Source organism: Pseudoliparis swirei, chromosome 23 (assembly GCF_029220125.1).
Source record: "Pseudoliparis swirei isolate HS2019 ecotype Mariana Trench chromosome 23, NWPU_hadal_v1, whole genome shotgun sequence".
NCBI lineage: Eukaryota > Metazoa > Chordata > Actinopteri > Perciformes > Liparidae > Pseudoliparis > Pseudoliparis swirei.
The window spans coordinates 19,890,557-19,915,889 of NC_079410.1; the positions used below are offsets into that span (position 1 = coordinate 19,890,557).

General features: G+C 44.1%; 2 protein-coding genes across 2 annotated transcripts; one reads left to right on the plus strand and one right to left on the minus strand.

Moving 5' to 3' along the window:
• The first annotated feature begins 2,890 nt into the window (after window positions 1–2,890).
• Window positions 2,891–4,100, plus strand: LOC130189382 (enoyl-CoA delta isomerase 1, mitochondrial-like). The gene is made up of 3 exons (XM_056408204.1): window positions 2,891–2,958; window positions 3,271–3,449; window positions 3,660–4,100. Exons 1-3 carry the CDS (start codon window positions 2,891–2,893, stop codon window positions 3,824–3,826), a joined length of 414 nt encoding a protein of 137 aa, XP_056264179.1. The 3' UTR covers window positions 3,827–4,100.
• A 433-nt stretch (window positions 4,101–4,533) lies between these two features.
• Window positions 4,534–14,560, minus strand: LOC130189377 (deoxyribonuclease-1-like). Its single transcript, XM_056408200.1, has 9 exons — window positions 14,457–14,560; window positions 13,793–13,931; window positions 12,581–12,669; window positions 12,393–12,479; window positions 9,211–9,326; window positions 8,888–9,000; window positions 8,628–8,782; window positions 8,454–8,547; window positions 4,534–4,734 (listed from the first exon to the last, which is right to left on the minus strand). The coding sequence occupies exons 2-9, from the start codon at window positions 13,928–13,930 to the stop codon at window positions 4,669–4,671; spliced, it is 858 nt and encodes a 285-aa protein (XP_056264175.1). The 5' UTR covers window position 13,931; window positions 14,457–14,560; the 3' UTR covers window positions 4,534–4,668.
• Window positions 14,561–25,333: the final 10,773 nt, after the last annotated feature.

A 25,333-nucleotide genomic window follows, 5' to 3' on the forward strand; every position in this document is an offset into this window, starting at 1 on the left:
AGCCATTCACAAAGACAGAACCAAAATGTCTGCACCAGGTAAGGATCGAATCTGTTCCATAATATTAAGAAATCTAAGTGAATCATCGATATATTGCTTGAACTATATTTAAGTTTGGGAGGGTGGGAAATTGCCTCAAAATTGGAAGGAAGCCATTGTAGTCCCAATGAGCAAAAATGGTAAAGATTACACAAACCCAGGGAACTACCGACCAATAGCCTTGACATCAAATATCTGCAAATTAATGGAGGAAATTATAAATGAAAGATTAACATATCGTGTAGAAAGTAGAGGATATCCATCCAAATATCAGAATGGTTTCAGGAAATACAACAGATCCAGCTGTAAGTTTGGAACATGAAATCAAGAAAGCGGGTAAACAAAGAAAGTGTGGTCTTTGATATAGAGAAGGCATATGATGTGGAGAGAAGGGTTATTAATTAGACTTTGCAAGTTTGGTGTTACAGGTCAAATGTGTAGATGGATAAAAGATTTTTTATTTAAGAGGTTTCTAGAAGTCGGAGTTGGAGAGAGATATTCTGAAAAGTGTGGTATTGAAAATGGAACTCCTCTAGGGAGTAGTCAGTCCGTTAATATTCTCCATAATGATAAACGAGGTGTTTAGTGAAAAAGAAAATGGGATGGGAGTGTCACTATTAGCAGATGATGGATCAATTTGGAAGAGATGTAACACCCTGTTCTGTTTCTCCTGTGTTCTGTGTCTCCTATGTGTCTTCTGTCTTAATTGTTTAATTCCCTGTTTTTTTTGAAAACTGTTTTGCCTCATTAAGGAGAGCTTTTTTTAATGAGGCAAAACAGTTTACAAAAAAAACAAGGTCCAAACGGAGCAGGCAGAGAATCCAGGTTCGGGGCAGGCAGGGTCAAACAGGCAGAACCAGGAACACGGACAGGACGACGGGAAAAGGACACGGAACCATAAACGACAATCCGACACCAAACAAGGGAAAGACTGACAATATATAGGGGGGGAAACAGGTGTACGACATCAGACAGTAACGAGACAAGAGTGGCTGAGGGCAGGTGCAGGGATTTAAACAATTAAGACAGAGAAGACACAGAGGAGACATAGGAGACACGGAACACAGGAGAAACAGAACAGGGTGTTACAGTGGGGAAGAAATGTGGAAATCATAGTAAAGAAAGTGCAGAGAGCTACCTGTAAGGTAGAAGAGTGGTCTTCAGCAGATAAAACAAAAACAATGTTCTTTACAAGGAGACTAATTAATAGTGATGTAAACCTAAAACTGTGTAATCACGAATTGGAAATAGTAAAACACTTTAAATTTCTGGGTTTGTGGTTTGACGAAAGGCTCACATGGACTGTACATATTAAAAAAGTAGAGGATAAATGTAAGAAAGTGCTAAATATAATAAGGTGTTTGGTGGGAAGAGAATGGGAGGCAGATAGAAAAGCTTTGAAAGCCATACTGTGAATTAATTCGATCTATATTAGATTATGGGTGTGTGGTGAATGGGTCAGCAGCAAAATCATCTCTACAAAAATTAGATAAAATCCAATATCAGGGAATGAGAATATGCACCGGGGCTTTTAAAAGGACTCCAACGGCGGCACGACAGGTAGAAATGGGTGAAATGCCTCTAGAGTTACGAAGAACACAGGTGGCATTAATTTATTGGGTTAATCTACAGGACCACAGCGAAGAGCATCCAGCACAGGAAACATTATTGCCCTGCTGGGAAAAGGAGAGGAGGGAGACCAGAAGCTGTGGATGGACAGCAGCTCCAAAAGCAAAGGAAATGAACATTGATAAATTCAACTACAGTCAGACAGTTTCATTGCCAGCAACAGCACCGTGGAAGACAGACACCTCTATGGACGATATTTACGACACACAACTCACACCAAAATAATCTAGATTGATAAAAATGCCTCCAGGTAAAATGGAAAAATATGTATTTTTTATTTTGGGCTCCCGAAATCCGTGATTTCAGAGCCTTGTCCAGCTGTTTACTGACGTCGTGTTTAATGAAGAGAGAGATACACCAGTCATCTTCTTTGTGCTGTATAAATGCTGTTTAGACAATTTCAAAAGTATGTTGAAAGTATGTTTATAAATGTCACGAGAATTCACAGCTAGAAAATAGCAGCTAAACTATGCTAGCAATGCTAGCTCTCGGTGTCATGCTATCCTTGTGCCTCATTGTTGTATGTATTATGTATCTCTTTGTTTGGTCTGTTCCAGTCTTACAACGATCAATCTTGTAGAAAACGGACAACACGGCTCAGCTAAAATCGTTTTAATTTACAGTAAAGTAACAACTCAAGTGATTCAAACTATAGTTTATAGTCTTCATCACTTTCAATAACACATTTTCGCTGCTTTTGAATTTCCTCTTGGCTGAAGATGTCTATCAATATCGCTCATTTAGAAAATGACGTCAGAGGGCAATACAGATCCGTATCAGACCGGCGAGGAGGGCGATATCAGAACACTTGTACTGTTGTGGCCATATAATAATTAATCTTTATTCAGAAAGAAAATGTAAGCTAGCTGTCTAATCCTGCAGGTCCAGGACAGCTTCACGAGTGTATTGCTACTTATTACTCTGTCACAAAACATTTTTGCCAATGGGTTCCCATTTTTTGGTTCGAGCCCCTGCCCCCCAAAATGTTTGTGCACGTGCCCGCTCGGAGGCAACAGTAGACTTTGCATTACTAAAAAAGAAGAGCAAGGAGAGAGGAGTTACAGTTAATGTCCAGACAATGCAAGCATATATAAAAAAATACAACAGTTATGTCCATGTCTATACAGACGCATCAAAGACTCAAGTGAATTGTTTGCAATTACATGTGTAATATAACTATATATACTTACAAATATTATATATATATATATATATAAATATTATGGCGGACAACCCGCGTTACAGCATCGGCCTCAATGAGACGCAGCTGGGCATCGTGGCGCCTTTTTGGTAAGGAGTTCTGAGTATGACACCAGAAAATCAAACAACTGTGCTGAGCCCCTGCACTGGTGCACCTGACTGACCTTGGTAAATAATTGGCCCGGCGCTAAGTCCAGGCCAGCTCCAGCCAGGCTCTGCTTCAAAGACTCTTGCAATGGTTTCATGGTGATCTTCATGTTCATGCTGGTTTTGAGGATTTGGAGGAAGCCGCGGTTAAACGTTATGAATGTAACGGTGATACTTGTTACCCGGAGAGGTTGGAAGGGGATGTACGTTTCTAAAATGTAACGTTCCTATGTAAAAAGCTGCTGCTGTCTGCAGGTTTAAGGACACCATGACGAACACAGTGGGCCACAGAACCACAGAGGTGGCTCTGCAGCTGGGGCTGCTCTACAACCCGTCCGAGGCCCTGAAGATAGGACTGGTGGACCAGGTGGTACCTGAAGACCAGGTCCTCGCCACAGCCACGCAGACCATGACCAAGTGGTTGGCTATTCCAGGTCATTGGCCACCGTTCATGCATGATCAGTGAACTGGCCTGTCCAGCCACATGTGCATACTATTCCAGTGGTGGTACTTTAGCTTCAGTGTGAGTAGTCACATGTAAGACTTTGGGTTGTTACTACCTATCAACGCTACCGTTATAAGTACTAGTTATGTTTCATTAATGTCGGGGAGAATAATTAATGGTGCATCTGTCCACTTCACAGACCACGCCAGAGCGCTCACCAAGTCCATGATGAGGAAGCCAACCATCGACAAGCTGACGTCCAACCGAGAGGCCGACATCCAACACTTTGTTAACTTCATCACCAAAGACTCGATTCAGAAGTCGCTGGGCATGTACATGGCGATGCTTAAAAAGAGAAGGGGCTAGAGGACAGAGGGCACACGTATTGAGTGTTACGCGTGTTTGGGGGAGTTCATGACACTAAGCAGTAGACACAAAGCATCTTCCTTCAGTGTCACATGTTCATCGGTGTCTATTGTGCAGAGATCGTTGAGTGCAGCTCCCTGCAGCAGCTCACATTCACCCCAGTGGAACACCAACTATAATATGTAGTTTGTAACATAATGGAACTACAATTGTATTGTGTTGCTTAACCCTGTGTTGTACAGTGACAATAAATGAACCTTGAGCCTAGGATCAACATGTTCCATTTACTGTCAACCCCCCCCCCCCCCTCTCTCTCTCACACGCACACACAGCTTTTTTTATTTATTTAAAGATTGATTAAGTTAGCTAGTATGAAACTAGTTATTGCCACAAAGCGGTCTCCTTCAAAAAACATGACGAACTAAAGTAACCCTGGGTGCATTTCAACAGCCCACAGTGGGCGATGCCTATGTGACCGATTTTTCTACATAACATTATTGAGCTGCTTCATAGCCTGACATTTCATAAGCAATGGGAGTGTTTATGTGGTCAGATAAATGATTTCTCAATTCCAGTTTAGTCTGTGTACCTAATACTGATCTCACATTAAGCAATATAGTTGCTTTTTTGTCTTTATGTTTTACAATTAGGTGAATGGACTTCTGTTTGTGCTGCTTCAAAACATGTTTTTTAAATGACAGCAAAAATTATATAACTGCAGAAATAATTTTTATTTTATTCTTGCAAATTTAATGCTGCGGGGTTGCAGAGGGTAGCCCCCACGGACTCTCAGGAGTCCAGTTCAGCCCGGAGGTTTCTGCAACATCTGTGGGAGTGAAGACTCAGCCAGCAGCAGCCTGGCCAATCAGCTGCACCTCCACAGGGTAATGGTCGCTGACAGCCAATGCCTGAGAAAGGGAAGACGTTGAAGTACAACGCACAATTTCTTGTTAGTCCAGCTTAAGCATATAGAAGATCGCCTCGATTAACCAACATGGTTTATTGTGTTATAAAACTCAAAAGGTCATACAAAATTGCTAAAGGACTCCATATAGTACAGGTTTTGCATATTTGCTCTGCACTCATACACACACTTTGCTTTTTGCACTCTGTCTATATTTAATATTTTTGTATTTGATTTGTCAGTGTTGTTGTGTGTTGTGTATGCATGTGTGTTGTATATTTACATATATATTTTGTTTTGTATTTTACTTTTATCTTACTTGTATACTTCTATATCTTTCATCCCTGTTTCTTATATTTTGCGTTTTGTTTTTTATTCTTGTGTGTTGCTGCTACTGTCACGACAAATTTCCCCTTGGGGATTAATAAAGTATATATCTATCTATCTATCTATCTATTTCAACCAAAACCGCTGACCGTGTTCCAAGCATGTATGAGTTCAAGTGAAAAAAATTGTCAATATAAACAAAAACTGTAATTAGAAAAAAGAAAACATTAGCTTAATTTGGGGCTTTGAGTCGGACTATTGCTCGGCTGGTCTGAGAAGTCTCCTTCGGTTCAAAGGAAAGAAACAGTCCAGCACATAACCCTCCGTAAAAGGGTGGAATATTAAATGCGTTTTACAGGTGCTTGGAGTCAGACTGTTGCCTCTGGACAGAGCTAGGCTAACTCTTTATAGCTGTTTCCAGTCTTACTGCTAAGCTAAGCTAACAGCCACAACAGTGGTGGCAATCTTCTCATCCAACCCTCCATCAGAGCGCAAATGATTTCCAAAAATCTGAAATTATACCATCCATCCATCCATTTTCATCCGCTTATTCCGGGGTCGGGTCGCGGGGGCAGCACCCGCAACATTTTCCAGCTCATTCTGGGGGATCCCGAGGCATTCACAGGCCAGCCGGGAGATGTAATCCCTCCAGCGTGTCCTGGATCTTCACTGGGGTCTCCTTCCAGTTAGACGTGCCTGGAAAACCTCTAAGCGGGGAGGCGTCCAGGAGGCATCCGAATTAGATGCCCGAACCACCTCAGCTGACTCCTTTCGATGCGAAGGAGTAGCGGCTCAACTCCAAGCTTCCTCCTGATGTCCAAGCTCCTTATCCTCTCTCTAAGGCTGAGCCCGGCCACCCTACGGAGGAAACTCATTTTGGCCGCTTGTATTCGCGACCTTGTTCTTTCGGTCACTACCCAAAGTTCGTGACCATAGGTGAGGGTTGGAACGTAGACCGACCAGTAAATTGAGAGTTTTGCCTTTCGGCTCAGCTACCTCTTCACCAAGACGGACCGGTACAGCGCCTGTTTTACTGCTCCAGCCGCACCGATCCGCCTGCCAATCCCCCGCTCCATCTTACCCTCACTCATGAACAAGACCCTGAGATACTTGAACTCCTTCGCTTGGGGTAGGCACTCTGTCCCCACCTGGAGGGAGCAATCCACCGGTTTCCGGCAGAGCACCATGGCCTCAGATTTGCAGGTGCTGACTCTCATCCCTGCCGCTTCACACTCGGCTGAAAAACGCCCCAGTGAATGCCGGAGGTCATTGTCTGAGGATGCTAATGGCACCACATCATCTGCAAACAACAGAGAGGTGATCCAGAGACCCCCAAACCAGACCTGCTCCACCCCAGGCTGTGCCTAGATATCCTGTCCATGAAAATCATAAACAGGACCGGTGATAAAGGGCAGCCCTGGCGGAGACCAACACCACCTGGGAACGTTTCTGACTTAATGCCGAGAATGCGAACACAGGTCTTACTGCAGGCCTACAGAGACCGGATAGCCCGTAGCAACGAGTCCAGAACCCCATACTCCCGCAGCACCCCCCACAACAATCCCTGAGGGACCTGGTCGAAAGCCTTCTCCAAGTCCACAAAGCATATGTAGACTGGTTGGGCAAACTCCCAGGACCCCTCGAGGATTCTTGTGAGGGTAAAGAGCTGGTCCACAGTTTCACGACCAAGACAGCCCAATAATGTCCAGCGCCTTCAGCATCTCGGCGGATCTCATCCACCCCCGGCGCCTTGTCACCAAGGAGCTTTTTAACAACCTTAGTGGCCTCTGCAATGGATATTGGTGCAACATCCCCCCCCCCAAGTCTACAAGCACTGCCCCTTCTAGAGGGGACATGTTGGCCAGATTTAGGAGTTCCTCAAAGTGTTCTTTTCACCGTCCGGCGATGTCTCCCATCTGGTCAGCAGCTTTCCCTCCCTGCTGAGAACAGCCTGGGGTAGACCCTGCTTTCCCTTCCTGACCCGTCGGACGGTTTGCCAGAACCTCCTTGCGGCCAACCGAAAGTCTTTCTCCATGGCCTCCCCGCACTCCTCCCATGTCCGAGTTTTTGCATCTGTGACCACCGCAGCTGCAGCCCTTCTGGCCTGCCGGTACATGTCAGCTGCTTCAGGAGACCCCTGGGCCAGCCAGGCCAGGAAGGCCTCCTTCTTCAGCTTGACGGCTTCCCTGACCCCCGGTGTCCACCACCGGGTTCTTGGGTTGCCGCCACGACAAGCACCGATGAACTTCCGACCACAGCCCCTATCGGCCGCTTCCACAGTAGAGGCTTTGAAAGTGATCCACTCTGATTGCATGTCCCCAACTTCCCTCGAGATGTGTGAGAAGTTCATCCGGAGGTGGGAGTTGGAGACCTCCCGGACAGGGTCCTCCACCAGACATTCCCAGTTCTCCTGCACTACACGTTTGGGCTTGCCAGGTCTTTCTAGCCAACTCCCCCGCCACCTGATCCAACTTACCACCAGATGGTGATCAGTTCTGCTCCTCTCTTCACCAGAGTGTCCAAGACATACTGCCACAGATCAGATGATACGATTACTAAGTCGATCATTGATCTCCGACCTAAGGTGTTCTGGTACCAAGTACACTTATGAGCCACCTTATGTTTCAAAACGGTGTTTGTTATGGACAAACAGTGGCTAGCACAGAAGTCCAAAAACAGAACATCGCTCGGGTTCAGATCGGGCAAGCCGTTCCTCCCAATCACCCCCCGCCAGGTTTCTCTGTCATTGCCCACATGAGCGTTGAAGTCTCCCAGGAGAACTTTAGAGTCGGCAGGCGGTGCCCTCTCCAGGACCCCTCCCACCGACTCCAAGAATGACGGATACTCTGAACTGCGGTTTGGTGCATAAGCACAAACCACAGTCAGAGCCTTACTCCCCGCAATCCATAGGCGCAGGGAGGCGACCCTCTCGTTCCCCGGGGCAAACTCCAACACAGCAGCGCTCAGCCGGGGGCTTGTGAGTATCCCCACTCCCGCCCGGTGCCTCTCACCCTGGGCAACTCCAGAAAAGAATAGAGTCCAACCCTTCTCCTGGAGCTTGGTTCTAGAGCCAGCACTGTGCGTGCGTGGAGGTGAGCCCAACTATATCTAGCTGGTAGTGCTCCACCTACCGCACCAGCTCTGGCTCCTTCCCCTCCTCGATCTGGGTTCGGGAGGGTGCCCCGGTTTCCCTTGTCCGGGCGAGGTTACTGAATTTGAATTGTACAGTTGATTGTAATTTAAACACACATTATGTAACTAGTTGATGTCGTAACTTATGTTTGCTAACGCCTCAAGTTCGGCATTTTGGACATCAAGACTCAGTCATTTTTACTGCATCACAACTGATGTGAATTATATCAGAGGGGAGAGAATTAAAGCAAATGTTTTCTTCACCAGACTTTGGCTGAGATTCAAGTCCACCATGAAGTTGTAGATCTCAGCACTGGCGGGCACCACTCCCTTCATCATGTCATCTGTGACCACAATCCTACGAATACAGGAAGAAGGTTGGAATTAAAATCCTGTGTGTGTGTGTGTGTGTGTGTGTTCCTATGCATGTGTCCCCACCTGTCATAAGGGCAGTTAGTGTGTGACACCGTCGTGTCGGCCTCGTCAGGAATCAGCCAATGGAAACTCTTGTCCGTGAAGAGGCGGATCTTCTGCCAGTCGGAGCCCGATACGTAATTGCAACCTGTGTTGAAGTCGCCCAGCAGCACGATGTCCTGAAGAGAGAGAGAGCAGAAACCGTTTCGACCACACCCCGTCTCAACAATTTAATTATCCTGTGCATTCTTTTTTTGGATTGATTTTGGGTGTGTTTTCTTCACATTGGCGTTCCAGCGGGCTCTAACATCGGTCACCACGTCGTAGAGGGCATCGGCCTCCTTCACGGCAGAGTTTGGAGAGGTGTGCTGGGGGATCAGAACAAAGTTCCTCACAGCTATGAAATGGGAGGAAGGAGTGGATGAAGGGGGGGAAACGGAAAAGGAGAGAGAGACACAAGTTTAGAATTTTTGATATTATTTAGACGTAAAGTAGAGTTTATTTTAAGGGCCATTGGTGACCTCAGAATCTGATGTTTGGTTCTCAGTCGATCTCCTGATAAACGAGGCGATCGACATCACTGGCGTCTATCTCCCCCATGGCCTACCGGTTTGCTTGGAGGTGAACATGACGACGAAGGGCTCTCGGATGAAGGTGTCCGTCCCGCACGGCTCGCAGCCGTCATCGTAGGTGTAGTTTTTAGCCACGGACACCGTCTCCTCCCTGCAAACGAAAGATACGACTTAACCACATCTCTAAAGGTGCGTTCACACCAAAAGTGAAACTATTTTTTCGCGCGACTGAATCCCATGCAAAGTCAACGTACAAACGCTTGTGGCTGCGATACACGCGATATTTTCCCGGGCGGCGCGTTTGGGGCGTTTGGGGCGACGCGATGTGGCCGACGCGTTTCCAGCGGCACAATTTTCGCCCCGAGTTGAAATATTTCAACTTTGAGGCGTCATCTCGCAACTCGGGCCAATCAGCTCTTGAGTTCCGCTCTCGTAGTGCTGGAAACGGAAGTCTTCCAGACGTAACAGTAACTTCATCGGTGAAAGTGACCGAGCTGAGTGAGCCTACGGGTGATGTCATGAACCCAAACACGAGGGCGTTAGTGTGTGAGATGTCCACGACAAATATAAAGCAGAACTAGTGGTTAGTTATTCTGGTGGATGAAGGAAATGATAACGGTCTTTACGGAGACGAGACACAGAGATAAGCCCCGCCCCTCGCGCAGCGTCTCGACGCTCATGGCTTGAACACGGCGAATGGTCGAGCGAGTAAACTCACGCGTTTTGGGCGACGTGAAAAATAGTTTCACTTTTGGTGTGAACGCACCTTAAGTCCTGTGTTTAGGGCCGACCACTAGGGGGCAGCTTGACCCGAACGGGTGAATAATTTATTGTCATTGGATTATTCTGCGTTAGCCAACATTTTCTCCAGGAATAACATTTCATGAAACAGAAGTAGGCCATATACACTACCGTTCAAAAGTTTGGGATCACTTAGAAATGTCCTTATTTTTCAAAGAAAAGCATTGTTTTTTTCAATGAAGATAACATTAAATCAATCAGAAGTACACTCTATACATTGTTAATGTGGTAAATGACTATTCTAGGTGGAAACGTCTGGTTTCTAATGAAATATCTCCATAGGTGTATAGAGGCCCATTTCCATCAACTATCACTCCAGTGTTCTAATGGTACATTGTGTTTGCTAATCGCCTTAGAAGACTAATGGATGATTAGAAAACCCTTGAAAACCCTTGTGCAATTATGTTAGCACAGCTGAAAACTGTTTTGCTGATGAGAGAAGCTATAAAACTGGCCTTCCTTTGAGCTAGTTGATTATCTGGAGCATCACATTTGTGGGTTCGATAAGACTCTCAAAATGGCCAGAAAAAAAGAAGTTTCATGTGAAACTCACCAGTCTATTCTTGTTCTTAGAAATGAAGGCTATTCCATGCGAGAAATTGCAAAGAAACTGAAAATTTCCTCCAGCGGTGTGTACTACTCCCTTCAGAGAACAGCACAAACGGGCTCTAACCAGAGCAGAAAGAGAAGTGGGAGGCCCCGGTGCACAACTCAGCAAGAAGACAAGTACATTAGAGTCTCTAGTTTGAGAAATAGACGCCTCACAGGTCCTCAACTGGCAGCTTCTTTAAATGGTACCCAAAACGCCAGTGTCAAGCGTCGACAGTGAAGAGGCGACTCGGGATGCTGGCCTTCTAGGCAGAGTGGCAAAGAAAAAGCCATATCTGAGACTGGCCAATGAAAAGAAAAGATTGGTATGGGCAAAAGAACACAGGCATTGGACAGAGGAAGATTGGAAAAAGGTGTTATGGACAGATGAATCCAAGTTTGAGGTGTTTGGATCACACAGAAGAACATTTGTGAGACGAGAACAGGTGAAAAGATGCTGGAAGAGTGCCTGACACCATCTGTCAAGCATGGTGGAGGTCATGTGATGGTCTGGGGCTGCTTTGGTGCTGGTAAAGTGGGAGATTTGTACCAGGTAAAGGGATTTTAAATAAGGAAGGCTATCACTCCATTTTGCAACGCCATGCCATACCCTGTGGGCAGCGCTTGATTGGAGCCAATTTCCTCCTCCAACAGGACAATGACCCAAAGCACACCTCCACATTGTGCAAGAACTATTTAGGGAAGAAGCAGGCAGCTGGTATGCTGTCTGTAATGGAGTGGCCAGCACAGTCACCAGATATCAACCCCATTGAGCTGTTGTGGGAGCAGCTTGACCGTATGGTCCGCAAGAAGTGCCCATCAAGCCAATCCAACTTGTGGCAGGTGCTTCAGGAAGCGTGGGGTGAAATTTCAACAGATTACCTCAACAAATTAACAGCTAGAATGCCAAAGGTCTGCAATGCTGTAATTGCTGCAAAAGGAACATTCTTTGACGAAAGCAAAGTTTGAAGAAAAAAATTAATACTTCAAATACAAATCATTATTTCTAACCTTGTCAATGTCTTGACTATATTTTCTATACATTTTGCAACTCATTTGATAAATAAAAGTGTGAGTTTTCATGGAAAACACGAAATTGTCTGGGTGATCCCAAACTTTTGAACGGTAGTGTATATTATGGGCTAAATAAAGTATTTTGTGACATTTTGTGACACTTTTTAAGGGCCCGTGTCTAGGATTTAGCAGACCTATAGGCAGACATGTTTAACTAAGAATCGTGTTTGTGTTAGCTTGGAATGAGCTTTAGATATCTACATATTGAGATGCCTCGTTGCACCGCCCTTTTTTATACAGAAACCCAGAACGGACAAACCAAACACCGGCTCCAGAGAGAGAACTTTGCGTTATTTTTGTTTCGTGAAGGCCACTGTGTGGTTCTCCGACACGGCCTTAGGAATCTGCAACCTCTACCAACAAGAGGCCACTAAAGCCTGCACACTGGCCCTTTAAGGGAATTCATTGAGAAATTCTATTCAATGGCACGGAAAGCTGTCTAAAAGTGGAGCACAGCATGTGACACACAATTCAGTCTGCTAATATTTATCTGGAACCGGCTTTAATTAAACAAGTGGTGGGAAGTAACTAAGTACATGTCACTAATTTGAGGATTTGAGGTACTTGAGTGTTTCCAATTTCTGTTACCAAATACCTCCCTACTAATCATTGACAATAAGGATAAAGACACTGTGCATATTAGAAGTATACTTCAGATATGGAACTTTAAAGGATAAATAGTTTGTTTTTCTGTTCAACTCTACGAAGGATCATCTACAGAAGAACACCTGTCTTTGCCTCTCTGTGTGTTTACCTGTAGAGAAAGAGATATCTCTCCTTGTAGGAGCTGCGGCCCAGAGGCTCGCTGACGATGTGGCTGTACCTGAACTGAGGAGAACCTCTGCGAAAACACACACACAAATGAAATAGTCCTTTTGTTTATCTTTGTCATAATGATAAACATATGCACTTTGTATGGTGCATTGTTTGGTGCAGTCTAACTTGTTGACGTGCTCCATGAGTTTGTTGGTCGCCGACAGATCGATGTCTCTGACCTCCTGGATCAGAATGATGTCATAGCGATGGACAATCTGAGAAACACAAAACGACACATATCTGATGAGAGTTCTCGGAGCAGTGGCGTCTTATTACATGAGTCTATTTAAGTATCGTGCCCATAAAAGAAGCAGAAAACAGAACTTAAAGAGGTGAGCCAACAAACGTCTCTTTTTCTATAATGATAACATTTAGGTAGTAAAGGGGCACTTTGCTAATTCTACAGAATAAAGTTCACTGGTCATGGCACGGTTTAACTTCTATTTCGATACAAAGTATATTTTTTAATACTTATACAATAACAATAAAGATTTAAGTTTCTGCTTTTTTATGAACTTCAAATGTTTGCATGTTCAGTTAACTAGCTTACTAAATCCATCTTAAAATTTAAAAAAAGGTATGTGTGTGTGGGAGGAGAGGGGCGGGGGGGGGTTGACAGTAAATTCAACATGTTGATCCTTAATGGGAAACATTTATTTGTCACAGAAGCATTTGTGTGAAACAATGCTCAAGGTTAATTTTGTTCTCACTGTACACACAGGATTAAGCAACAAAATGTCATGTGTCTCCTTAGTCTTCATTCTCTATATAAAGCTACTCCAAGAAACTTCTTGTTGGTTGGATTGTGGCGGCCCCTGTGGCCAAAGGTGGTAGTGTTTCCGAGCACCAGAGTCCCTTTCGACGAGAGAATCCTTCTAGGAGAGCCCTGCATGGGAAGTACCACACTTGATACCTCTCAAAACATCTGTATAATGTCTTGAGCTCGGGCATGGGTAGTAGGAACAGAAAACCTGCGTTACAAACTGAGAAACTATACTTTAAGAGCAATAGGCATTTACCAGGTGAAGTATGGGGTCAAAACAGTCTAATAATTGCAAATGCACACAAAGAGACTCACAAATGCAAACACAAAGATTTGTGAATCTTTGTGTTTGCATTTGTGAGTCTCTCTCTGTGCATTTGCAATTATTGAGACTGATCTAATCCCATAGCATAGCGGGTCTGGGGAAATGATCAAATGATAATGGTTGCATTGTGGGAAATGTAGAATCCGTAAAAAAATGTGGGTTGAACTTTGTGGTATTTGACTTAAAATATCATCTTTAAACTTTGAAGGTGAGTAAATGAAATAAGACTCAATAAGAAAACAGTTCCGACCGTGCTGATGATGTCCATGAGAGTCGCGTTGGAGGCTTTCTTGTCCCCAAATGACTTGATGTTGAAGGCTCCCAGCAGCAGGGAGGCAGACAGGTGCAGCAGGACCGACAAGACGGCCAACGCACACACCCAACGCATCCTGGGCCAAAGAGGTCAGATTCACGTTTATATTTAAAATACATCACACTGCATGCCGGGGGAGCCTGAACGACTCTCTGCCCTGCTGTGGGAGTCAGAGACGCTCGCAACACCTGCTCCCCTGGACGCACGACAGCTGGATCCCTGCTCCTGCAACTTTATTGAGTACAATATTACTCCGGCATTGCAGGAGAATAAGTTATCCTTTTTTTCCCCTCCGTGGTTACACTAGCGTGGCGGACATTCCGGATACAAAGGTCGTAAAAATATCCTCATCACCTCCAGTGTGGTGGCTTTTTATATATCGATGATCAAACAATAAAATGAGACTGTAAGTTACATTTAGTCAGAGTACAAACTGTATTCTGTGCTACTGTAACATCACATCGCTGCATTACAGCTACTGTGCATAGCGTTGGATACTCTGCAATAATTATGATTCTCAGCAAACAACAAACAGGCTTACAGTATTGTTGACAACACACCCTTTCTACAGTACAGAGAAGAGTCGGAGGTGCATATTTACCTTCTTCTGTGAGTCGTGTGGACAAGGACGAGGCCTGTTGTAAGCTGGGCACAGGGGCTCGTGTGAATCCACAACGTATGAGCAGAGACATCGGCAGTACCTTCTCGGGAGGTTTTTATTCACCTGCACGAAGCGCGTGACCGGGTCGGGCTGGAGGGGAGGGATGAAGGGAGGAGGTGGGGAATCGGTGTTTACAGGTCAAGGCGGACCCGTTGGCCATTAATTATCTCTCACATGGTTGTATGTGTTGCAATGTGCCAGTCGTGTAGAAGAAGTTCAAAGAATTTCTACTTTTGATTCGATTTAGTTTTGAGAATTATTTAACTCACCAACTGTAGGATTCAATTCAGTTTATTTTATAAAGCCCGATATCACGAATTGCTAATTTGCCTCAGAGGGTTTTACAATATTTACACATACGACATCCCTGTCCCAGGACCTTACATTGGATCAGGAAAAACTCCCAAGAAAAAAAAAATGTCAGGGGGAAAAATGGCTAGAATCCTTCAGGAGAGCAACAGAGAAAGATTTCTCTGAAGCAATAGGAGCCATTAGCCATGTCTCTGTGTTTTTTATATTTGAGTGGGGAGTCTATCTCAGGTTGACCACGTGTGGAAGCGTGTAGCAGGTAGTTTATATATGGGGCACATGTGCAACTGACAGGGGTAACTAATGATGTATGGGTGACGGGGAGAGCGCACGTTTTTTACCAGGACATTTTCATATATATATATATATATATATATATAAAAACAGTTGTATTGTCAGTAGGTAACTGTAATTAAACGGGAACCTCACCAAACGATACAAATGGCCTGAAATCTCTTTCAAGAATAGTAATGCTAAGTCACTTCAAAGTAGTCACTTGAGATCATTTTAGGTGGCAGGATTAGATACACAATTGGACGTAACTTGACTCGACAGCATAATTGTTTCCCTGGCAACTCTCAAGTTCTGCCTGAATGATGTTTAGGCGCTCTATTAATTCTCTAATAAGGAATAATCTTCCTCTAGGATCCGCCCCTGAACCGGTTGTTCTGTTATGATGTGATTGTGTAACAGTTTAGCTCCACGCCTTCCTTTTTGTAATAGTTGTTTTCATCCTGTCACACCATCTCGTCAGTCCAACTCCCCTCACCTGCCTCTGATCACCTCGTTAGTCCCTCATTCCCTTCACCTGGTCCTCACGCCCTTCTCACCTGCAGCCCATCCCCTCATTAGTCCCTCACTATTTAGCTCCCTCACTTCCACTTGTCCTCTGCCAGATTGTTTTGTGTTTTCGTGCCATGTTCTCCAGGGATATTAGAGTATATTCCTGACCTGCCTGTTCTGACCCTCCTGCCTACCTCTGATTATCTGCCCCGCCCCTTTTTGGACTTGTCTGCTTCTTCGACTGATCTCCCGGTTTTGACCCAGCCTGTTTCCAACCAAAGACAATATTCTTTGTTACTCCTGTCTGAGTCGTGCTTTTGGGTCCACTCTAATAGCGTCGTGACAGATTGGAAGTGTAGAGTCTAGACAAATAGGTTTTCTGTCCCATGTCAGGGGTTACTGGGGGTGGCTTTAGCTCAGTGGGGTAAGAGGGCCGTCCTTCAACCGCAAGGTCGTGGGTTCGATCCCCGCTCTCCCCATTAGCTGCAAGGCACCGAACCCCCAGTTGCTTCCCGGGCGCTTCACCGCAGCCCACTGCTCCTTAATAACTAAGGATGGGTTAAATGCAGAGAACTAATTTCCCCTTGGGGATTAATAAAAGTGTATATTTAATTTTTAATTTACATGCACACGCATTGAACCTGACAGTCGGTGTATGTGGAAGAACGTTTTGGAAGTGAAACGATTACAAACGATAACATTTGCACTGGAAGGATTTCGCAATTGACCTGGCCATTCTAAACGTACTTCCATCTTATCTTTGTACGTTAATTCATCAGAAAAATCCTGGAAGCTACCATCTTTGCTCTGTGACATATGCACAAGGCCTCCTCTTGCTATCCGTCCCTAACGTCCCTCTAGAAATGGGAAAAAGAGGTTTTAGTTTTGCTGCTCCTGTGGCTTGGAATTTGCTGCAGACTGATCTGAGTCTACGGGTGTTTTTAAAAATAGATTGAAAGAGTTTGAGGTAGGTTTGTCTGGTTATAGATGTTTTCTTTAACCGAGGTATGTACACTTGTGTGAAGTGGGTTATGATGACTTGAGTCTAAGTTTTGGTTTATTCATGATCAACAACAAAACATTATTATTTTATTTTTATTTTTTATATTGTCTGTCACTGTTTTATGTTGTATGTCTGAAACTTTGTGTAATGTGCTACTGCTGCTGTCTTGGCCAGGACACATGTAAAGGAGATTTTGAAAATTAATTTAATAAATATATATATATATATAAATATATTATGCACCCACCACTGACAATACAGGCATTCATAATATAAGTTAATGGCTCATGTACAAATGCAAAATGCATCAGATTTCCAAATATATAAAAGAAATTCACTTTCAAACCTGCATCTTAAAAGCTTTCAATTGTGTGTGTGTGTTATTTTAACATGTGTTCACATGGAGAAATTCACAATGCAAATCACAAAATTAACCTGAGACATGTTATTATAGATTATTATCCGTTTACTTCCACTGGTCAAAGCACACACACCTCTTGAACCAGATGATCAACAGATGATATTTTCACATGCGGCGTTCACAGTAGCAGTGAGAATGAAACAGATGGCGTGAATATGTGATAAAGGAAGTTGATTTGAGGTCATGCATGATGAAATCTCTCTCCTATATTTAGCCATAAGGTGAACCAAACTAGAGCCTGATAAAATACTTGTTTTCTGAAGGATAGACTTATTATACACTTTACTTTTTCAGAGATGGCTACAGTTTTTATTATAATCCTGTCATATACATATGAACATCAATGTTATGTAGCAATCGTGGTGGATTTCTTCACAAAAGATGGCACAAGCTAAAAGTAACTGGAAAATGCATTTCCTGCTGAAAATGCATTGGAATCCTAACATTTGAAATTTTGAAGCTGAAATAAAAAAGACAAAAGCTGAACATAGTTGAACATTCTAAAAAAGGGAAACTTGCTGCTGAAAGCGTTGAAGCACAAATACATTGACTGCTGAACATCCTTGCAGTGGAAATGTATAATTGGAAAAGAAATGCAAAGCTCTATCATCTAAATATTCAAAGATATGAATGAAAATCCAAGAAATAGGAGAGGGAAAAAGTTAGACAGAGAGAAAAAAAGATGAATAAATAAATTGAGGGAGAGAGGAGAAAGATAACACAAGAACATTTCTCAATACATTTAGATGGTGTGGCTTCCTTCTTTTCCTCCTTTCCTTCCTTGACCCCTTCCTTCCTTTCCATTCCTTGTCTCATTTCCTTCCTTTGCTATACATTCTTTTCCTTATTTCCTTCTTTTTCTCCTTTCCTTCTTTCCTTTCTTCCTTGCCCGGCTTCTTACCTCTCTTGCCTCCTTTCCTCCCTTCCCTCCTTGCCTAGCTTCCTACCTTTCCTTCCTCCCTTCCTTGCCTCTTTGCCTTCCTTCCTTTCATACCTTCCCTCCTTTCTTTTCTTTCTTACCTCCTTTCCTTCCTTGCCTGGCTTCTTTCCTTCCTTTCCTCCTTTCCTTCCTTTCTTACCTTCCTTTCCTCATTTCCGTCCTTTCCTCCTTTCCTTCCTTGGCCCCTTCCTTCCTTTCCTTCCTTGCCTTCTTTCCTCCTTTCCTTTCTTCCTTGCCTGGCTTCTTATCTTTCTTGCCTCCTTTCCTTCCTTTCAATTTAATTCAATTCAATTCAGTTTATTTGTATAGCCCATTTTCCTAAATTACAAATTTGTCTCTGAGTGCTTTACAATCTGTACACATAGAAATCCCTGTCCCAGAACCTCACATCGGATCAGGAAAAACTCCCAAATAACCCTTCAGGGGGAAAAAAAGGGAAGAAACCTTCAGGAGAGCAACAGAGGAGGATCCCTCTCCAGGATGGACAGAACAATATATGTCATGTGACCAGAAGGACAGATTTAGAGTTAAAATACATTCAATAAATGTGACAGAGTGTATGAATAGTTCATAGTAGGCATATTCCACGATGGAGACCTCCACGATCCATCAGGCAGATGGAGGTAGAGAGGCGGAGTGGACGGAGTCTCAACAGTGGGCGGAGTCTCAACAGGACAGTGGCGTCGTCAGGAGCAGGAATTCCACGACCCAGACCTCGATGATCCATCAGGCAGATAGGATCTATGCCGTCTCATAGGGTCCGATGACCCCATGAGACGTGAAGTCAAAAGGACTCCGGGGAGAAAGCAGAGTTAGTAACGTGTGATTGAGAGATGAAAATTCATCCTTAAGGAGAGAAAAAAGAGGAGATAGGTGCTCAGTGCATCCTAAATGTCCCCCAGCAGCTATAAGCCTATAGCAGCATATCAAGGGGCTGGACCAGGTGAACCTGATTCAGCCCTAACTATAAGCTCTGTCGAAGAGGAAAGTCTTCAGTCGACTCTTAACCCTCCTGTTGCCTTAGGGTCATTTTGACCCGATTAAATAGGTCATTTTGACCCGATTCAATGTTCACCCTCCTGTTACCTTTATATTTACTAACATATTTTACCCTTTGGGTTCAATTTTAAAACCTCCAGAAAATTATTAGAATTAATATTGTTTTCCAAGTTTAAGTGTGAGGCACTTTATGTTTGTTTGTTGACTACCGAAAGAACACCGACATTAAACATTGAATGGGGTCAAATTAAGTGTAATATTGATTAAACGAGGTGACTGTGTCTGCCTCCCGGACTAAAATTGGAAGCTGGTTCCATAAAAGAGGAGCTTGATAACTAAAGGCTCTGGCTCCCATTCTACTTTTTAAGACTCTAGGAACTACAAGTAGTCCCGCATTTAGTGAGTGTAGCTCTCTAGTGGGGCAATATGGTACTACAAGCTCCTTAAGATATAGATAGATAGATAGATATAGATAGATAGATAGATAGATAGATAGATAGATAGATATATAAAAAAGATATATATATATATACAATATAAAAAACAGGGATGAAAGATATAGAAGTATACAAAGTAAAATATAAAATAAAAATATATATGTATATATACAACATATATGCATACACAATACACAATATAATGACAAATTAAATTAAATATAAAAATATTAAAAATAGACAGTGTGCAAAATGCAAAGTGTGTGTATGTGTGTAGTGTAAATGAAATGTGTGTGTATGTGTGTAGTGTAAATAAATGAAATGTGTGAAGTGCAGATCAACATAGTGTAAATATTAAGTTATTATTGTAGTTATTGCACTATGATCTGGCAAGAGGTGATCTGTTATAGAGCCTCAGAATGTTCTCCTGTATCTGTCCTTGTGGCAGCGGAGCGTGAGGAGACGTCTGGAGAAAGTACTGCTCTGTCCCTGTAGTAGGTGGTGGAGAGGGTGGTCCGGGTTGTCCAATATGGACACAAGTTTCTTCAACGTCCTCCTCTCCACCACCTGTTCCAGGTGCTCCAGCTTGCAGCCGATGATGGAGCCAGCCTTCCTAACCAGTTTGTTGAGATGGCTGGTGTCATCACCAATCAAGGCTTTGTACGTTAAGAGAAGAATTTTAAAAGTGATTCTTGATTTTACGGGGAGCCAGTGCAGAGCAGCTAGTGCAGGAGTGATGTGATCTCTTTTCTTAGTTTTAGTGAGAACACGAGCTGCAGCATTCTGGATCAACTGGAGGGACCTAAGAAACTTATTAGAGCAGCCTGATAATAAGGAGTTGCAGTAATCCAGTCTCGAAGTAACAGCGTGAACCAATTTTCTGCATCTTTTGAGACAAGATGTGCCTGATTTTGAAATATTACGTAGATGAAAGAATGCAGTCCTTGAGATTTGCTTTACGTGGGAGTTAAAGGACAAGTCCCGATCAAAGATAACGCCAAGATTCTTTACAGTGGTGTTGGATGCCAGGGCAATGCCGTCTACAGAAACCACATCACCAGATAATTGATCTCTGAGGTGCTCAGGGCCGATTAAAATTACTTGGTTTTGTCTGAGTTTAACATCAAGAAGTTGCAGGTCATACATGTTTTATGTCTTTAAGACATGCTTGAATTTTACGAGTTGGTTGCTCTCCTCTGGTTTTATCGATAGATATAGTTGAGTATCATCTGCATAACAATGAAAGTTTATGGAGTGTTTCCTGATAATATTGCCCAAAGGAAGCATGTATAAGGTAAATAAAATTGGTCCAAGCACAGAACCTTGTGGAACTCCGTGATTAACGTTGGTAAATACAAATTGTGATCGATCTGATAAATTTTAAACCAAATTAGTGCCGTGCCTGAAATGCCAATCGACTGCTCCAGTCTCTGTAATAGGATGTCATGGTCAATGGTGTCGAATGCAGCACTAAGGTCTAACAAGACCAGTACAGAGAGGAGTCCTTTATCTGCTGCCATTAAGAGGTCATTTGTAATTTTCACCAGTGCTGTCTCGGTGCTGTGGTGTTTTCTAAATCCTGATTGAAATTTCTCAAATAAACTATTATGATGTGAAAGTACCACTTCCGCAAGGATCTTGGAGAGGAAGGGAGGTTAGAGATCGGTCTGTAGTTAGCCAACACCTCTGGATCCAGAGTGGGCTTCTTCAGGAGAGGTTTAATAACAGCCACTTTGAAGGCGTGGCCTGTTAGCAGAGACACATTGATAATATCTAATGCTGCCAATTAAAGGCAAAACGTCTTTAAGCAGCCTCGTAGAGACAGGTAGAAGTAGAAACCGTTGGCGATAATTGGTCACGGTTGATGGGAGAAAAGCCATCCAAATATACACCAGGGCATACAGCGGTTTCCAAGGCCATTCCACTTGAGGACAGATTGGCACTGGTTAAGGGCAAGAGATTATTAATCTTGTATAGTTAAAATCTTTTCATTAAAGAAGTTCATAAAGTCATTACCACTGAGGTTTATAGGAATGCTTGGCTCCACAGAGCTGTGACTCTCTGTCAGCCTGGCTACAGTGCTGAAGAGAAACCTGGGGTTGTTCTTATTTTTCTCTATTACTGATGAGTAATAGGCTGCTCTGGCATTACGGAGGGCCTTCTTATAAGTTTAAGACTATCTGATTCTTCCAGATTAGTTGTTGCTTCAGTTTGCGGGTCTGAGGGTTATACCAGGAGCAAACCTCCTCTTCCTCACTGTCTTCTTCTTCAGAGGGCTCAGTGTCATTCTCAGAGAGCCTCTGGCACTGTCAACAAGATGATCAATCTGGGACGGACTAAAGTTAGACTCTTATATTGAGGCGTGGTATCGAATCAAATGCAGAAGGAAAATGTCAGTTAGACATCTGGTGTGTTGTGGTCTGACAGAAGAGAATTCTATGGGAAGACCTTCAAATGGCCATAGGTAAGAACAAGATCAACTCTGACAGAAGCCAATCGAGTCCAACAATGAGATGAATCACTAAGGCAATCATTATCAACATCCACATGGATATTAAAATCTCCTACAATAATAACTTTATCAGTTTTAAGAACCAAACTTGATATAAATTCTGAGAATTCAGATATAAATTCTGAATATGGACCTGGTGGCCGGTACAGAATCACAAATAGAATTGGCTGTAGTGTTTTCCAGGTTGGATGTGAAAGACTAAGAACAAGGCTTTCAAATGAGTTGTAGTGTAATTTAGGTTTAGGATTTATTAATACATTTAATAGTCCTGAATTAATTTAAGTTTATGCTATAGGGGACACTGGGTGCTCCTCATCAGATCAGGTTTTCCCCAGAAAGTCTTAGGGCCGAGTAAAATTACTTCGGTTTTGTCTGAGTTTAACATCAAGATGTTGCAGGTCATCCATGTTTTTATGTCTTTAAGACATGCTTGAATTTTACTTAGTTGGTTGGTTTCCTCTGGTTTTATCGATAGATATAGTTGAGTATCATCTGCATAACAATGAAAGTTTATCAAGATTCAAGATTCAAGATTCAAGATTCAAGATGTTTTATTTGTCACATACACACACAGGGTGTGCAGTGAAATGAAAGTGGCAATGCTCAGCAGGAATGTGCAAGGGCAACAAGTACACACTATTTACAATAAAAAACAACACTATATTTACAGTAAGTGTGTGTGTGTGTGTGTGCCTAAGAGGGGCAGTTGTGTGGGTCTATGTGGGGGTCCTGGTGAGGTCGGAGTTCACAATCCTGATGGTCTGAGGAAAGAAACTCCGTCTCAGTCTCTCTGTTCTTGCAGCGTGACTACGGAGGCGCCTGCCTGACCGCAGCAGCTGAAACAGTCTGTTGTTGGGGTGGTGAGGATCCTTCATGATCCTGCCGGCTCTGGTTCTGCACCTCCTGGTGTACAAGTCCTGCAGGGTGGGAGTGAGTTCAATAGTGCGTTCAGCCGAACGCACTACTCTGCAGAGCCTTCCTGTCCTGAGCGGAGCAGTTGCCAAACCAGGCTGTGATGCTTCCTGTCAGGACGCTCTCTACAGCTCCAGAGTAGAAGGACTGAAGGATCCTCTGGGAAACTTTAAATTTCCTCAGCTGCCTGAGGTGGTAGAGGCGCTGCCTTGCCTTTCTCACCAGAGTGTCTGTGTTCGTTGACCATGTCAGATCCTCGGTGATGTGGACTCCCAGGTATTTATACCCGCTCACCCTCTCCACAGTAGTCCGGTTAATCCCCAGTGGTGAGTACGTCCTCTGTTGTTGTACCCTCCTAAAGTCCACAATCAGCTCCTTAGTTTTGGTGACATTCATGATGAGGCTGTTGTCCTGGCACCAGAGTGACAGATCAGCAACTTCCTCCAGGTAGGCCTTCCGTCGTTGTCGGAGATCAGGCCCACCACCACTGTGTCATCCGCAAACTTGATGATGGTGTTGGAGCTGAACCTGGCCACACAGTCATGTGTGTACAGGGAGTACAGTAGGGGCTGAGGACGCAACCCTGGGGGATCCTGTGTTCAGGGTGAGGGGTTTGAGGTGTGTCTGCCCACCCTGACCACCTGTGGCCTGGCGGTCAGGAAGACCAGGACCCAAGCACACAGGGGGGTGTCCAGTCCCAGCTCAATCAGCTTGCCGCCAGTCTGGAGGGACTATGGTGTTGAAAGCTGAACTATAATCAATGAACAGCAGTCTCACATAGCCCCCCCTCTGGCTGTCCAGATGAGAGAGTGTGGTGTGCAGTACCTGGGAGACAGCATCATCCGTGGATCTGTTTGGGCGATAAGCAAACTGCAGCGGGTCCATGGAGGAAGGGAGGAAGGCGCAGATGTAGTCCTTTATCAGCCTCTCAAAGCATTTCATGACCACCGAGGTGAGGGCCACCGGTCGGTAGTCATTCATACATGCTGGAGAAGCATTCTTGGGCACAGGGACAATAGTGGATCTAGAATCAGATCAGAATCAGAATCAGAATCAGAAACAGTTTTATTGCCAGGAATGTTTACACAAACGAGGAATTTTTTTTGGCGGAAGGTGCAACATTTAGACATGACAAACAACAATCAACGCGACAGCAACAGTGAACTTAAGTATAAGTATAAGATAAGATAAATATAAAGATAAAGATAAGGATAAAGTGCTCGGACAACAAATAATGTTAAAGTGTTTAGGTGTGTGTTTCAAGTGATGTGTGTTTAAGTTAAAAGTGTATGTTACATGTGACGTGTGTTTAAGTTAAAGTGCATGTTAAAGTGGCATGTGTGTGGAGGAGGCCTCCAGTTAAAGTGCATGTTAAAGTGACATGTGTGTGGAGGAGGCCTCCAGGAGGGAAGAAGAAGGAGGAGGGAGGAGGAGTAGGAGGAAGAAGAAGAAGGAGGAGGAGGAGGAGGAGAAAGAAGAGGATGTAGTCCTGGGGGTGACAGAGTCAGTCAGTGGGGGACCCGGGCTCCATTGATGAGCCCGACTGCCGACGGGAAAAAACTTTTGGTGTGGCGGGAGGTCTTTGTCCTGATGGACCGCAGCCTCCTACCAGAGGGGAGGGACTCAAACAGGGTGTGACCAGGATGGGAGGGGTCAGTGACAATCCTTCTGGCCCGCTTCAGTGACCTGGAAGTGAACAGGACCTGGAGGGAAGGCAGATTGCAGCCGATAACCGTCTCGGCCGAGCGGATGATGCTCTGCAGCCTGCACTTGTCTTTGGCCGTGGCTGCAGGGTGCCAGACGGTGATGGAGGAGCAGATGATGGACTCAACGATGGCCGTATAGAAGTGTACCATCATTCTCCCTGGCAGGTTGAATTTCCTCAGCTGCCTCAGGAAGAACATCCTCTGCTGGGCCTTCTTGGTGATGGAGCCGATGTTCAGCTCCCACTTGAGGTCCTGGGTGATGATGGAGCCCAGGAAGCGGAAGGACTCCACAGCGTCGACGGGGGAGTCACACAGGATGAGAGGGGCGGGTGGGGCTGCATTCCTCCTGAAATCCACAACCATCTCCACTGTCTTCAGAGTGTTGAGCTCCAGGTTGTTCTGGCCATTGTCTAAATTCTTATTGTATGTTATATACAGGTGGACAGCCACAGTGATGCATCTCAACACATCGTGAAGATCATGGTTGTCCGTGGCACCGATGGAGAAGCTCCCGTTGATGTATCGATCCTCCTTGAAGGCAAGGAGATGTTGGCGGGATGCGATTTATTTACTAAAAGACTGGTTTTAAGGATCGTACAAGGGTTATTGGCACGGTGACAATTTTCTCTTGTGAAGGTTTTGGAGGGGATTCCCCCCATGACCTCAAAGTCTTATATCAAGGTAGATATAATATATTTAATATAAAGCAGTAGGGTTATATTTGAGAGACAATTGGGAGGTCAAGGGTCAGTCTGCAGAGTATGCGTGCATGTGTATTTGTGTGTGTGAGTGTGT